The 15,051-nt window shown below is 39.3% G+C and overlaps 1 protein-coding gene across 1 annotated transcript in view; it reads right to left on the bottom strand.

Moving 5' to 3' along the window:
• The window catches only part of SLC1A4 (solute carrier family 1 member 4), a 48,766-nt gene that overhangs the window by 26,388 nt on the left and 7,327 nt on the right, over positions 1-15,051 (bottom strand). The window contains exons 2-3 of the mRNA XM_063443781.1: positions 8,923-8,965; positions 6,962-7,021 (exon numbers count right to left, since the gene is read on the bottom strand). Of these exons, the coding sequence (XP_063299851.1) occupies positions 6,962-7,021; positions 8,923-8,965 (103 nt within the window). The remainder of the gene's footprint in view (positions 1-6,961; positions 7,022-8,922; positions 8,966-15,051) is intronic.

Genomic DNA, 15,051 nt, shown 5'->3' with positions numbered 1-15,051 from the left:
GGTTTATCCAGTGAGCCTAAGACAATATCACATTCCGCAGAAGGCTAAGAAGAACATCCAATCCTATCTGGATAAGTTCATACGGTATGGTATCCTAAAATTCTGTACTTCCCCCTGGAACACCCCATTGCTGCCTGTTCAAAAGCCCGGTACAGATGAGTATCGACCTGTACAGGACTTAAGAGCAGTCAATGATGCGGTTGTTAGCATACATCCAGTTGTACCCAATCCATATAACCTGCTTGCTTTAATTCCGGGCGGGGCTACTTACTTCACAGTCTTAGATCTCAAAGATGCCTTCTTTTGCCTCCGAATTGCCGCAGAAAGCCAATGTATTTTCGCTTTCCAATGGGAGAACGCTGTAACGGGCTCAAAACGCCAAATGACTTGGACAAGACTGCCCCAAGGGTTTAAAAATTCACCTACCCTATTTGGTTCAGCTCTAAGTCAAGATCTACTGGATTTCGAGTCTATCCCAGGAGAATGTGTATTGTTACAATATGTAGATGACTTGTTGATAGCAGCAGTTACAAAAGAAAAATGTCAGCAAGCAACGCACGATCTACTACATATTCTCTGGAAGGCAGGATACAAGGTGTCCAGGAAGAAGGCTCAGTTGTGTTTGCCAACTGTCAAGTATCTGGGATTCCATATCTCTGAAGGTCAAAGGATTATGGGGCCAGAGAGAAAAGAAGCTGTCTGCCAAATACCAATACCCAAGAATAGAAGACAAGTGCGAGAATTCTTGGGGGCAGCAGGCTTCTGTAGGATATGGATTCCCAGCTATGCGATACTGGCAAAACCTCTGTACGCAGCCATCAAAGGTACAGAGCACGACCCCTTCTTATGGACCCAAGAACAGCAAACGGCATTTGAAGATGTGAAGAAGGCTTTGATGAGTGCCCCAGCATTAGGTCTACCTGATCACACACGACCATTCTACTTATATGTACACGAGCAAAGAAGAATGGCTGTGGGAGTATTGACACAGTACTTGGGATCATGGCAAAGACCTGTTGCCTACATGTCTAAGCAACTGGATGCAGTGGCCAGCGGACTTCCACCTTGTCTAAGAGCCGTAGCTGCAGCCGCCCTGCTAGTAGCTGAAGCCGATAAACTCACTCTGGGTCAAGAACTTTATGTACGAGTCCCACATGCAGTACAGACGTTGTTGGATTACAAAGGAAATCATTGGTTTAGTAACAGCCGTATGACCAAGTATCAAGCAATGTTGTGTGAAAACCCAAGAGTGCATTTAGAGACTGTAAACACCTTAAATCCAGCTACCCTTTTGCCGCAACCTACTGAAAGTCAACATGATTGTTTGGAAGTAATGGATGAAGTATTTTCAAGTAGACCAGATCTTCGTGATTTTCCCATCCAGAACCCCGATGTTCAATATTACACCGACGGCAGTAGTTATGTGAAAGAAGGGATCCGCTATGCAGGATATGCAGTGACAACAATAGACAAGGTGATAGAAGCTCGGCCACTGGCGAAAGGAACATCAGCACAAAAGGCAGAATTAATAGCACTAACACGAGCGTTACAATTGGCTGAAGGTTTAAGAGTAAATATCTATACGGACTCTAAGTATGCGTTTTTAACCACTCATGCCCACGGAGCTTTGTATAAAGAAAGAGGACTACTGAATTCAGAAGGCAAAGAAATCAAGTACGCAGCTGAAATCCTACAACTATTGGAAGCAGTGTGGGAGCCGAAAGAAGTCGGTATCATACATTGTCGAGCGCATCTGAGAGGAGATGGTGATGTAACCAAGGGAAATCGGATGGCAGATAGTGCAGCTAAGCGTGCTGCTGAATCAGGAAGACAGGAGTATGTGGGGCATATAGCTGCTCTTATACCAACTCCACTGTCCCAATGGACTCCAGTTTATACAGCTCAAGAAGAGGAGTGGTTAAAGACTGAACCGGGAAAGTATTTGGAGAACAAGTGGTATCAGCTAGAAGATGGAAGAATAGTCATACCAGCATCACTAGCGGTAGAAATTGTCCAAAATTATCACAACGGGACACATTCTGGGAGAGACAGTACTGAAGAATCTCTCAGGAAACATTTCTACATACCAAGATTGTCCAACTTGACTCAGGCCATTGTACGCAGATGTGTAACGTGTGCTAAGAATAATGCAAGACAAGGACCAGTAAAGCCACCAGGAGTCCAGTTTATGGGGGGACTCCCCATGTCCGATCTACAAATAGACTTTACAGTAATGCCTAAATCGGGTGGACATCGTTACCTGTTGGTAATTGTGTGCACCTATTCAGGCTGGGTAGAAGCATGTCCTACTCGTACAGAGAAAGCAGGAGAAGTTGTAAGATTCCTGCTACGAGAAATAATACCCCGATATGGACTACCCTGTTCTATAGGATCGGACAATGGTCCAGCTTTTGTTCATCAGTGCCTACAACAACTGACTCATATGCTTGGTATAAAGTGGAGGCTTCATACTGCATATAGACCCCAGAGTTCTGGTAAGGTAGAGAGAATGAATAGAACTATAAAGAACCAGTTGGCTAAAATGTGTCAGGAAACCCAACTTAAGTGGAACGTTCTCTTACCCATAGCTTTATTGCGAATCCGCAGTACCCCTACCAGAAGGATGGGCCTCTCTCCTTTTGAAATCATGTATGGGCGACCACCTCCCGTACTTGGTAACTTAAGGGGGGACTTGAGTCAGTTGGGAGAAGGAATTACCCGGCAGCAGGTTGTAGAGTTGGGTAAGACTATGGAGGAGGTACAGAAATGGGTACAAGATAGATTACCTGTGAATATTTATCCCCCTGTTCATAGTTATCATCCAGGAGACCAAGTGTGGATTAAAGAGTGGAATAATGTACCGTTAGGGCCCAAGTGGAGAGGTCCTTATGTTGTTCTTTTGTCTACCCCTACAGCGATAAAAGTAGCCGAAGTAACTCCGTGGATACATCACTCCAGGGTTAAACCAGCAGCAGTCGATTCTTGGCAAATTACAGCAGATCCAGAGAATCCCTGCAAGATCCGGTTGAAACGCACTACTCAGTCGGAGTAACGAGGAATTATTGTGGATTACAAATTTTATTGTTACAGGTGTGAGTGAGAAGGCCATAATAAAGCCTGTCCGCTTACCAACACATAGTGTATAAGCCAGGAAAGTCTCGAAGGGACACCTGTGAAGACGAGCAGAACTCCATTCCCTGCAGCCCTCACATCCTGGAAGCTGAGGTTCCATCGCACGGACGAAGACTGAGGATGACGGCGAAAGATGTGCTTTTGATTGTGTTTATTTATATGTGTTTTTATATTCAGGAAGGTAGAGGTACCGACACTCCTAGCTGTGAGGTATGCATTAAGACTACGAGAACAGGTAACCATATTTCCCAAACCCTAATTTGGCATTCACAATACGAATGTAAAGGAGAGGTATCAAGATGTAGATACCTAAATATAGACTATAGTGTGTGCCATTTAGGAGTAGGAGAACCTAAGTGCTTCAGTCCAGAGTATCAACCTCGTACAATTTGGTTGACTCTCAGGAATGGAGATCCTCAGGGGACCCTAATTAATAAGACGGTGTTAGAATCCGTACATTCTTCGGGTGTTCTGCTATTTGATGCATGTAAGGCGATATCAAGTGGTAGAAAACCGTGGAATGTATGTGGGGATCTTAGATGGGAGAGGACGTATGGGTCTAATGATAAATATATTTGTCCCAGTAGTAAAAATAAATATGTGAGTCCTAGATGCCCAAATAAAGACTATAACTTTTGTCCATATTGGTCTTGTGTGGGGTGGGCGACTTGGGGACAGACAGTAGATAAAGACATGATAGTGACTAAGTTGCCGACTAGCCCTTATTGTAAGTCTATGGAATGCAACCCAGTCCATATACTTATTAATAACCCCGACAAGTTCCTAGATAAGTATGGAAATTTATTTGGGTTTCAGATATACGGGACGGGTTTAGATCCTGGGACATTATTGTTTATAGGAATAGAGACTGATACGGTATCCTCCCAGACTCATCAAGTATACCATTCCTTTTATGAAGAGATGAGTATAGATAATAAGATCCCCCATAACGCTAAAAACCTGTTCATTGACCTAGCTGAAAGTATTGCCGGTAGTCTTAATGTTACCAACTGCTATGTGTGTGGAGGTACTAACATGGGAGACCAATGGCCTTGGGAAGCAAAGGAGGTAATGTCCGGTTCTGAGGCAGTTGACCAACTAATATCTACACAAGCCGATTATCATTTGAGTGTTAGAGGTAAATCTGAGTGGAGATTAAAGACCTCCATCATAGGTTATGTTTGCATAGCAAGGAAAGGAATAATGTATAATACTTCTGTAGGAGAATTAACTTGTCTAGGGCAAAAAGCTTATGATGATGATACTAAAAATACAACTTGGTGGTCGGCTTCAAATGTCTCAGAACCATCTAACCCGTTTGCTAGATATGCCAGTTTAAAGGATGTGTGGTTTGATTTATCCATCACATCTACCTGGAGAGCCCCAGCAAATTTGTACTGGATCTGTGGTAAGAAAGCCTATTCGGAGTTGCCACAGGACTGGGAAGGGGCATGTGTGTTGGGTATGCTCAAACCATCCTTCTTCTTGTTACCGATTGAAACAGGTGAGACTTTAGGTGTTAAAGTGTATGATGTGAATCATAGGAAGAAAAGGGGACCCTTAGAGATAGGCACCTGGGAAGATAATGAATGGCCTCCCCAGCGTATCATAGATTATTATGGGCCAGCCACGTGGGCAGAAGATGGTACCTTTGGTTATAGAACCCCAATTTATATGCTCAACCGTATTATAAGATTACAGGCGGTGGTTGAGATTATTACTAATGAGACCTCACAAGCACTCAATCTTCTAGCGAAGCATAATACCAGGATGAGGACAGCAGTGTACCAAAATAGATTAGCCTTGGATTACCTTTTGGCAGTAGAGGGAGGTGTATGTGGGAAGTTTAACCTGAGCAATTGCTGTCTTCAAATAGATGACGAAGGGCAAGCAATAGCTGAGCTTACTAGCCATATGGTTAAACTAGTGCATGTGCCTACTCAGGTATGGAAAGGGTACAATCCAAGTAGTTGGTTTGGTAGCTGGTATGAGTGGTTTGGAGGGCTTAAGGCAGTGGTAGGTGGAGTCCTACTGATTTTACTGTTGTGTCTACTCCTACCGTGTCTTATACCCTTAGTAGTTAGGTCTGTGCAAAGCCTGATAGGAAGTATAGCAGAGAGGAAGGCTGCTGCACAGATAATGGCGATATATAAGTATAAGGCTCTAGATCAAGGAGAACCAATGCAGGAAGATGAGTGTTAAAAGATTCACATCATAAGATAAGTCTGGTCTGGTTCATGGTAACCTGAGGTATATGCAAACCAAGGTTAAGTGATGCCTCAAGTAATTGTGAAATATCAGAGGCATCAAAGGGGGGAATGTGATGTAATTCCAGTAAAATACAAGTTTAGCAGGCTAAGATTGCCACAAGGCATATGTATGTATATGTGTTTGTAGTATCAGTTAGTTAATTACACGTAGCTAAGATACTGTTATCACTGTACTGACCAGGTGCAGGAATGTAAGAACTGGAATTACGCGTCCCTCTCCTTTGTATCAGATGAGCCACGTGGTTAGACCGGATGGATGAGTTTAGACTCTATTTATTAAATAGGTTAAGGGTATGTGTGGGTGTAGTTAATTGTGGGAGGAGCTACAGTGCTATATAAGGAATGTACTCTATGTATTCAGTACTCAGACTTTGCTGTATTTTGGTGACGCTAGTCCCTCTGAGTCCCGATCGGTGATCCAATAAAGAATCTCTTCCTTCCTGAAGAAACCTGTGTCCATCTCTCTGTGCTTGGCTTCCGTCAGTTTCTCCGGTATCAGTACTTGGGATTATTAGTCATAATGGAAGGCTTGCATGATAGCAGCATCCGAAGTGCGTTTTACTTATTTGTTGGGTTGTCAGAATGACTTCAGATTTGTATTATTTTTATCACAGTAATGCGTAAAAGTTTATTAAGACCAAAAACACTGGTTGTGCTTAGAGAAACCCTTTCTGGTGTGGTGCAATAACCCTTCCTAAACTATTAAAGAAAAAAAGATAGAAAAAAGTTAAAACCTGCCTCTTTTCCATCATCAAGGCCAATGACCTCGGCATGCACTTCCTTGACTGACATCACTCCACTCAGGACAGCTCTTCTCGTATCCAATGCTTCTCTATGAAAAGCATTGGATTGGACAAGAAGACAAAGATGAGACAGCCTCCAGAAAGATGTCGCCAGAGGCAAAGCGGACAGCTGGACAAAGAGTGGCATCGCTGGAAAACAAATTAGTAAAAACCTTTCTTCCCCGTTTTTTTTTTTTTTTTAAAGTGGAGACCAAGAGGCCCTGAATCTAAATGGTGAAGACAATTGGGAACAGCTTGGACCTCCAAGTTAAGTTAACTACATTGCCCGCACAATATAATTATCACTACTAAATTGTACCCGTGCACACGTTATAAAACAAAGAAAATAATCTGAAATCTCTGGGGGTCCATAACCTAGGTTCTAATATCCTACTTTTTTTTCCATGCAGGCCTCCTACAGGGGCACAAAATGTTTGGGGTGCATATGTGCAGACATAAAATATATCTTCCGTGGTTTAACCTGGAAACTGTCATGGAAATGTTTTTTTTGTATTTTATTTTTAATGGGTTAGGCCGCTTACTTTCATTTTATATGCAAACCATGTCACTTTCTCTAATAAAGAAATGACATGCTAATAAAACTGGTATTAGTGATTTTTAATAAATAGCTAAGGGGATTCTGGGTACTTTAAGAAAACTTAGATTTTTTGTCTTTTCCCCCAGAGTCTTTCATTAAATGGCATTTAATATAGCACGTCCCAATGAATATATTAATAGTCAAAATAAACTATTTTATATGAATTTCAATGAACTCACCTTTTCAACAATCATTCCTTCCGTAGTGTTCCGAGTTTGAGTTACATAGTCAGTGGCATACTGTAAAGGCAAAATTAGTTGTCTTTAAGCAAATTTTAGATTGGAGGTAAGCAGTTACACAATCACATACAGTAGTTCTAAAAGCTATACACATAGATTTACTAATTCACATCTAACACCAAATACAGAACCTTTTCTCAGGGTTAACCAGTCCAGAATATGTAACATGGCGTGGGCACCCATCATTCTACATTTAGGACAGCTGACCGATTTTCATTTAATTGTTTCAGAGACAATGTGATGAAAGGAAAACATTCATTAATGGATTCCATTGAAAAAAAGAGTAAGAATGTCTTTGTTTTATTTTCATGACATATTTTCTTCATAGCTAATACAAACAGCAATAGAGCAACTATCAAATACGGCACTCGAGGGTTGGATCCAGCAAGCTAGATTTGTGAGTAGATTCTCAAGAATAACAAACATAAAATGATCCTGCAGTTTTATAAAAAGCAGACTAAACAGCCTGTGAGCTCTTATCTAATATGTCATATCACAATCTGTATCTATGCATTCCTAACACAATCTATTCATAAAGAAAACTAGTATTAAAGGGTAGCAATCGGGTACACTGTGACATCAATGCTGACATCCTGATTAATATCGCAATGTATAATAATGAACCTGGACCGGGACAGGCGAAATTTATTTTAAACTGATAATCACCATAATCAATAGAACGGCAGACTGAAAAAAGTAAAACTAGAATCATTTTGTTGCAGTCACTTCTGTGACCTCTCTTGAGCTACTGAATTCTCTGGATCAGTAAATGGATGGATTCCCAGGGTTTCATCGTCTGCCAAAGGCTGCTACGGAGTTTCACTGTATTCGAGCCTCTTGATGGTTAGTTATCATACTTGTGATTTTATAAAAAAAAATCTCCTTTTTGAACTCATTTCCCTATATTCATAGGTTTCCCTGTTCCTCATTTAGGGTGCTTGGAGGAGGGAACTTCTGGATTAAAAAAAAAGAGTCAGGGAATAATGGTTTAGTTTTGCAAGCTATTATTTGCAAATCAAAGATTCTTGATGACTCCAAGCTATAGGGGTATCAAAGTCATTTAGCTGCTACAACTGGTTGGAAGAATTTATACATACACATAATTATTAATTAAAGAATGGATTGTTTAGAAATTAAAGTGAATTTCTAATATAGGCCAACACAGCCAAGTTAGACTCCATGGTTTTACTTTGCCCATTTTTTCCGACATTTATTTAATTCACGTACTGTGGCCTAAATGTTGAATTCGCTTTAAATCCTAGACAAATCACACTGCACTGAATAACCCTGTTTGTGATGAGCTAATATAGGCTAAATATTAAAGAGTCTCAAAGTCAAGTGATTTAGAATGTTCGGAGGTATGGTTCTTATTGCGTTAGTATTTGATCCTGATATCCTGAAACAAATATATAGTAGACGGAACCAATTGTTAAATCTAGTTTGCTCAATATGAAACCTTATTCCAATATGTTTCAGGAATCTGTTATGTATATTGTTAAGATCAATCTTGAATTTCTCATCACACGACAAGTTTGCTTCAGATTTTCACTACCCTTTCAGTAAATGGTATTTATTGTTTTACTGTTTTTAACACTTTTGCACATTAACCCTTGGTATTCCACGTTCTCTGTTTTTGTTTAACGCTTCTTTTTATTAAAATAATTTTCATTTTTTTACCTTAATTTCATCCCTTAACATATAGGATTGGAAGTGTCTTTATTTCTTTTACACAATATAATGTTTAAGACTTTTCTGGATTACTTTTAATAAAACTGCACATCGGTTTAGAAACCATTCCCGTTACGTTCCCGTAAATACAACAGTTTAAAGTGGTGCAACCGGGTCCAGGCCCCAAGTCACAATGTGTCTTGTATAACGTTGAATAAATGGATAATTCTTACCGACTGAAAAGCTGCAGCAACAAGGTTAGAAGGCATCAAGTTTCTGTAAATGACAGTAAGTGCATATCATCAGTATAGGAAAAGAAGCTTAGCCAAGTTAAACACATGTGAAAAAACAAACGGAACTGATTTGTTTGAACGTGAATTTCACATAATCAAACACTGAGCCAGCTAGGCATCAGGTGGCTGTTGAAGTTTATGCAAGAGACTTTCCAAACTGTCCGAAAAATCTCTATGTCCTCTAGTTAAGACAATGAGTCTGTAACTGGATTTAATCAGTGAATATTGCTAAAAATAAAAGTCATTTTTGTTACGCCATTTCATGCTTAACAACTGTTTCAGTGTTTAAAAGGATACTCCACAGTCCAAATAAAACGGAATAAATGAATAAATAAATTACTATTCATTAGATATACCCACAATGAAAACATGCATGCATTTAATTATTCATTTTTTTTTCCACTGGGGGTAAATCTAAAAAAGCTTGCAAAAGTTGCAGACCTCGTCCTTGCAAAACCCTCCCCTTCTTCCCCAGCCCAGACTTTCTGTGGCTGTCCAATCACAGACTTTGCAAAATATTTCTCATTGAGCTACATTGAAAAGTAGGTGCTCTGGGCACTTGTCTGCCTCTTGAGTTTAGCTCCACTGAGCTAAACAGACCAGGAAGTAATAGGACCTTTTGTCTGGTTTACAAATCTGTGCAGCAATAAGTAATAATAGACATCCAAAATCGTACAGAAATTAGATTGAATATAAAGGTGCAGACACACTATATGTTCTAAAAGATCCTTTATTGAAGTTAGATGCTAAAAATACATAGAGGGTTAATCACTAAAGTAAAAATAGTTGGGAATTCAAATTAATTTCAAAGTTAAAGCAAAATAGCTAAAATGCTACTACTTTGCAGTGAGTTAAATGTCCAGAACCAATGCATAGTTACATAGTTACATAGTTACATAGCTGAAAAGAGACTTGCGTCCATCAAGTTCAGCCTTCCTCACATATGTTTTTTGCTGTTGATCCAAAAGAAGGCAAAAAAAAAACAAAAAACCCAGTTTGAAGCACTTCCAATTTTGCAACAAGCTAGGAAAAAAAATTCCATCTTGACCCCAGAAAGGCAGTCAGATTTATCTTTGGATCAAGCAGTTATTACCCTACATTGAAAGATTATATCCTTGAATATTCTGTTTTTGCAAGTATGCATCTAGTAGCTGTTTGAACATCTGTATGGACTCTGATAAAACCACTTCTTCAGGCAGAGAATTCCACATCCTTATTGTTCTTACAGTAAAAAAAACCTTTCCTTTGCCTTAGACGAAATCTTCTTTCTTCTAGTCTAAACGCATGACCTCGTGTCCTATGCAAAGTCCAGTTTGTGAATAGATTTCCACACAATGGTTTGTATTGGCCTCGAATATATTTGTATAATGTTATCATATCCCCTCTCAGGCGACGTTTTTCTAAACTAAATAGGTTTAAATTTGTTAACCTTTCTTCATAGCTGATATGTTCCATTCCTTTTATTAATTTTGTAGCCCGCCTTACCAATTCTTACCAATTCTTGGAAAAAATACACAGAAAACATGTCTACATACGCAGATCTCTTTATTATTTTCTTCCCTCAGGGATATAATGATATTTCTATTTCATATAACATTTGTATCTTTTGGAAACAATGAGGATATTTAAGTTGGTAACTAGACCCGGCAAAGTTGGAAGATGGCCAAAGCATAAATGCAAAGCAAAAATAAACAAGGAGCAGCAGAAGAAAGAGTAAAGTACAAAAATAAAAATAAGCTGTAGTGGTTATGGTGATTAGAGTGGCCCTTTAATTAGAAATTATCGTAATAACTTGTCAGTCTGTTTTGTGAGTTCACTGTATTATTTAATAACATTAACACCCCCTAATTATCGTCTGCCCACAATCAGAGTGGCAGGTAAATAACATTCATAAAAAAAAATTATTGTAGGATTTATTATCCTTATAAAATATCTATATGTTAGAATTCTGTTTTTTTATGAAATATTAAAAACAAACCTGATCTAGTTGTACAGTAAATATGTGTGTGAAAGTAACACACATGTTGGCTCTCACCTGTCAGCACCTGCTTCTCAAGTTTTCTAGTTTATTATTTACCCATGACCTTCATGTTAAATGGAATAAAAATAAAAAAAACCCATGAGGAATATGTTGTCCTAAGCATGTGCTAACTTATCGCCGGGTCTGTTAGCGACAGGGCCCCTTCACGTGATGTAGAACTGACATGCTGCTGGATCCCATATTTAATAATGACTTGATGTCCTGTCTGCAGTATATGAATATTTTACATACTTCGGGGCATTACTTTGATGTGCTGCCCATCAATATGTATCCGAAATATGTATCCAGGAAAGCGTGCTGGATCTGGCAATATGTTTTGTAGCTCTACACAAATTACTTGTTTATGTTCCACAATGTATGTGTTTTACATACTGTGCTGTATTCAGTAAATTCACTAAAAGTTACCTTAGGATACTTTAAGCTGTATGCTTAAAGCCGCTGCCAACTCATACTCAAGAGAAACGAGAAAAATGTCCCCTTGCCCCCGGAAGTGATCATTCACTTCCACTCAAGTCCCAGCTAGATTCCAGGGTAGTGGACATTCATCTGCATTATATGTAGTGTCAGACAGAACACTATACTGACAGCAAGGCTTAATGGTAGAAAAGAGCTGGAATTTATCATGGGTTAGATGACTGTGGATCGCTTGGTGGTACCTACTATAACTGCAAAAGTGAAGTCTACAACCATGTTCTGCCCCATCCATTATCCTTATTCAGCTGTGCTTGGGTGTGAAAACAGGGAGGGGGCATTAACCAGAGTCCTAAGAGTATCTTTAAAACGCCTCCACCACCAAACTGCCAACAAGATTGGCTTAACCCAGTGAGTGAGGGTAGTCTCCAAAAGCCTGCTCCTCATACTAACCAACACCTCACAGCACATGGAAAGTGGGAGCAGATAGGATCATGTATATGCGATTGTAGGTACATTAGATGTACACAGCTGAGCCATGGTATGTGCATTTAAATTACAGTTTAAACTCACAGACAGTAAATGGGCATGCTCTTAACATCTTTAATTAAAACAGTGAACTAGACACTAGATTCTCGGAAAATAAATGGATCACCGCCAGAACACGTCTACACCAGTCATTTATTTGAGCTAGTTCTTCTGGCTTGTGCTGTTGGACATAGATATCCAACCCATGGGGCTAAAGTGCAGTGACTACATTTGAAACCTAGTTTTCACTTTCGCTAGGTGACTAAGAGGGTAAAACTGAAAACTGGCGAAAACTGACACCACCAAGATGCTAGTGGTATTGGGGTATCTATAGTTATACCTAAATAGTAAATATGAGTGATGTCTACTCCCAGGATATCTTGAAGGCCATGCACAGTTAAACATAAGAGAGTGTATTTGTCAGTGCAAATCTGTCAGTGAGTGCATGTGTCTGACAGTGAGTGTGTCGGCTAGTGTGTGTCAAATCAGTGAGTGTGTCTGTCAGTGAGTGAGCAAGTGTGTCTGACAGTGTGTGTCAAATCAGTGAGTGCAGTGAGTTCAGCGAGTGTGTGTGTGTCTGTCAGTGAGTGTGTAGCTGTCAGTTTCCTCTGTGTGTAAATTTGTCTGTCAGTTTCTTCTATGTGTACATATATGTGTGTGCCAGTGTCCTCTATGCGTAAATATGGCCTCTGTGTGTGACTGTGCATGTCAGTGTCTGTTTTGTGTGTTTGTCAGTAAGTGTGTGTGTCTCTCAGTGAATGTATGTGTATCTCTGTGTCTGCCCGTGTGTCAAATCAGTGAAAGTGTGTCTCCTTTGTGTGTAAGTGTGTGTGTGTGTGTCAGTGTACTCTTTGTGTAAATATTTGTGTGTGTGTCAGTGTCCTTTGTAACTATTATGTGTGGATTATATTTTAATTTTGTGACTTTTATACAACAGATTAATAGTTAATAGACTCCTCATTACATTAATAAAATTAGCATTATAGCGAATAATATATTTATTTTAAGAAAAATTGTGTGTTGCAACCCTCAGCGGTCCTCGTCTCGTCTATATGGTTCCTGTACCCTTTTCAGGGTGCTGGTTGTCATGTGTGTGATATAGTGTGAGGGTTATCTTGTTCCTCTGTGGACATTCCATCAATTTCAGATCATACAGAAAATGTCGTTATAGACGCCAAGTGGCTTGTGCCTTTAAAAATATGGTCCATGGATCTAAGCTGTAAAAGAAAATGTATACAATTGTGTGTAGAGCATTCAATGCACAGCAGTAATCACAAATGCCACAAAATTCCAAATTAAACTCCAACAAGTGCCAGGCAACTGATAAATAGCTACTGGGAGAATGGGAGAATTGCCAGAGTTCTAGGGGCCTCAATTCTTTGTTCACTAGAAAGTAGAGAGGCTACTGTTGAGGAAAGAAAAAATGCACTGACTGGATAATTTCACGTACTTTGGAGAGAACTAAATATCAATATGAAAATACAGATGGTTTCTAAGAACCAAACATATTGGAGGGCTTACAACTATACTATATTGATAACATAGAGCCCAGTACCTGGTATTACTTTGATATACAGCTAATGTTCATGAACGTTTAAAATAACAAAATGAGTAGTTTGTATAGTGAACAGTGAATAACATCCCTTCCAAGTGTCCCTGTTTAGGAGGGACAGTCCCTATTTTTGGCACAAGCCCCTCTGTCCCTCTTTTCTATCCTACTGTCCCTTTCTTCTAGGTGTCCCATATTGTTGCAGTGTCTGAGTGTATAAAAGAGATCTTCAGCAATTTTACTCCCAGTAATGTGTCTTTAAACTACAATAAACGTGTTTAGAAATCACATACATTGTTCTTGTTCTAAATTACATTTTAGTGGCATAAATTGTCATTAGTATGTCTCAGAACGTAAGTCAATGGCCACACTCCACTCATACCACTAAAAAAATGTGTGTCCCTTTTAGTCTATTTGATATTTTGGGAGGTAGGGAACAACAGTGTTCTATTCTAGCGGCTTAGAACATTGTTGACATTGAGCTAAACTAAATAAGGCCTTTAACCACATGCATGGGGGTTACACTGGGCAACCTACCTTGGAGATAAGTAAATGCTATGAGTGTGTGTGTCAGGCTATACAGGCTATGTTTAGCTACTATACATGGATAACTATGTACTCAGGCCTCTCAGCTGTCCTAACCAACGAAGGCTCTAGTTTCTGGGTGGAATACTTCCAAGACACAAGACAAGGACTGTGAATTCAATATTTTCAGCACCCTCTGTTGGTTGAAGGTAATTGTCAAAATGATGTGTGCAGTGAGACTTGTTTGCATGTATTTGCATATTATGGAAAACACAGGTAGGCTCCTGGGTTTAGTTTCTACAAAAAAAGAGTCACCACCAGAGGTGTAATTTAGGACTAGGGATAACCCAAAAATCCAAACACTGGATAACTAAGGCCCAATATTCCTGTATGGTATACCAGACAAAAAAACAAGTCCATTCTTAGACAAAGAGAGAAAAAAAAACAAAAAAAAAAACATAAATAACTTTATTATCATTATATTAATAAATGGTACTTAGTTTTTCAATAAAGTTAAAAAAAGATTATTAAAGTAGCATAACATAGCTTATAACACCTATAGCATAAAATAGCTTATAACACCCATTGCAGGTGGTAGGGGATAAATCTAACCTCCTACAGAAGAATATCTAGACGGTTCTTTATAGAATAACGGAGTCTAAGTTTCAATGGCATTTCATAGAAGGCAGCAATTGGTCATAAACCACAATACGGTTTTCCCGGTGGGCTAAGGGGCTACAAAATGTCTCCCAATTGGAATTCTTAAACAATGTAACAAAAAGAATGTTCCAAATTGCGAGATGGTCCCACTGACAATATCCAATCTGAAATGTACACACAACAAATCATGATCACAACAAAAAGACTCCTAGTGCAGTCCAGAGGAGGGAAGGGTAAATAATAATAAAGAGGGAGGCTAGGCAGTTAGTTAGGAAGTCCCACGACGATCCCCCTAGTCAATATTAAGGAGAGGAGACAGAGAGTAAAAACTCTTTTTAGAAATCACTCCAATAAC

Source organism: Pelobates fuscus, chromosome 2 (assembly GCF_036172605.1).
Source record: "Pelobates fuscus isolate aPelFus1 chromosome 2, aPelFus1.pri, whole genome shotgun sequence".
Taxonomy (NCBI): Eukaryota; Metazoa; Chordata; class Amphibia; order Anura; family Pelobatidae; genus Pelobates; species Pelobates fuscus.
Note: the sequence above shows the minus strand (reverse complement) of the source record. Positions and strands in the feature narration are given on the sequence as shown.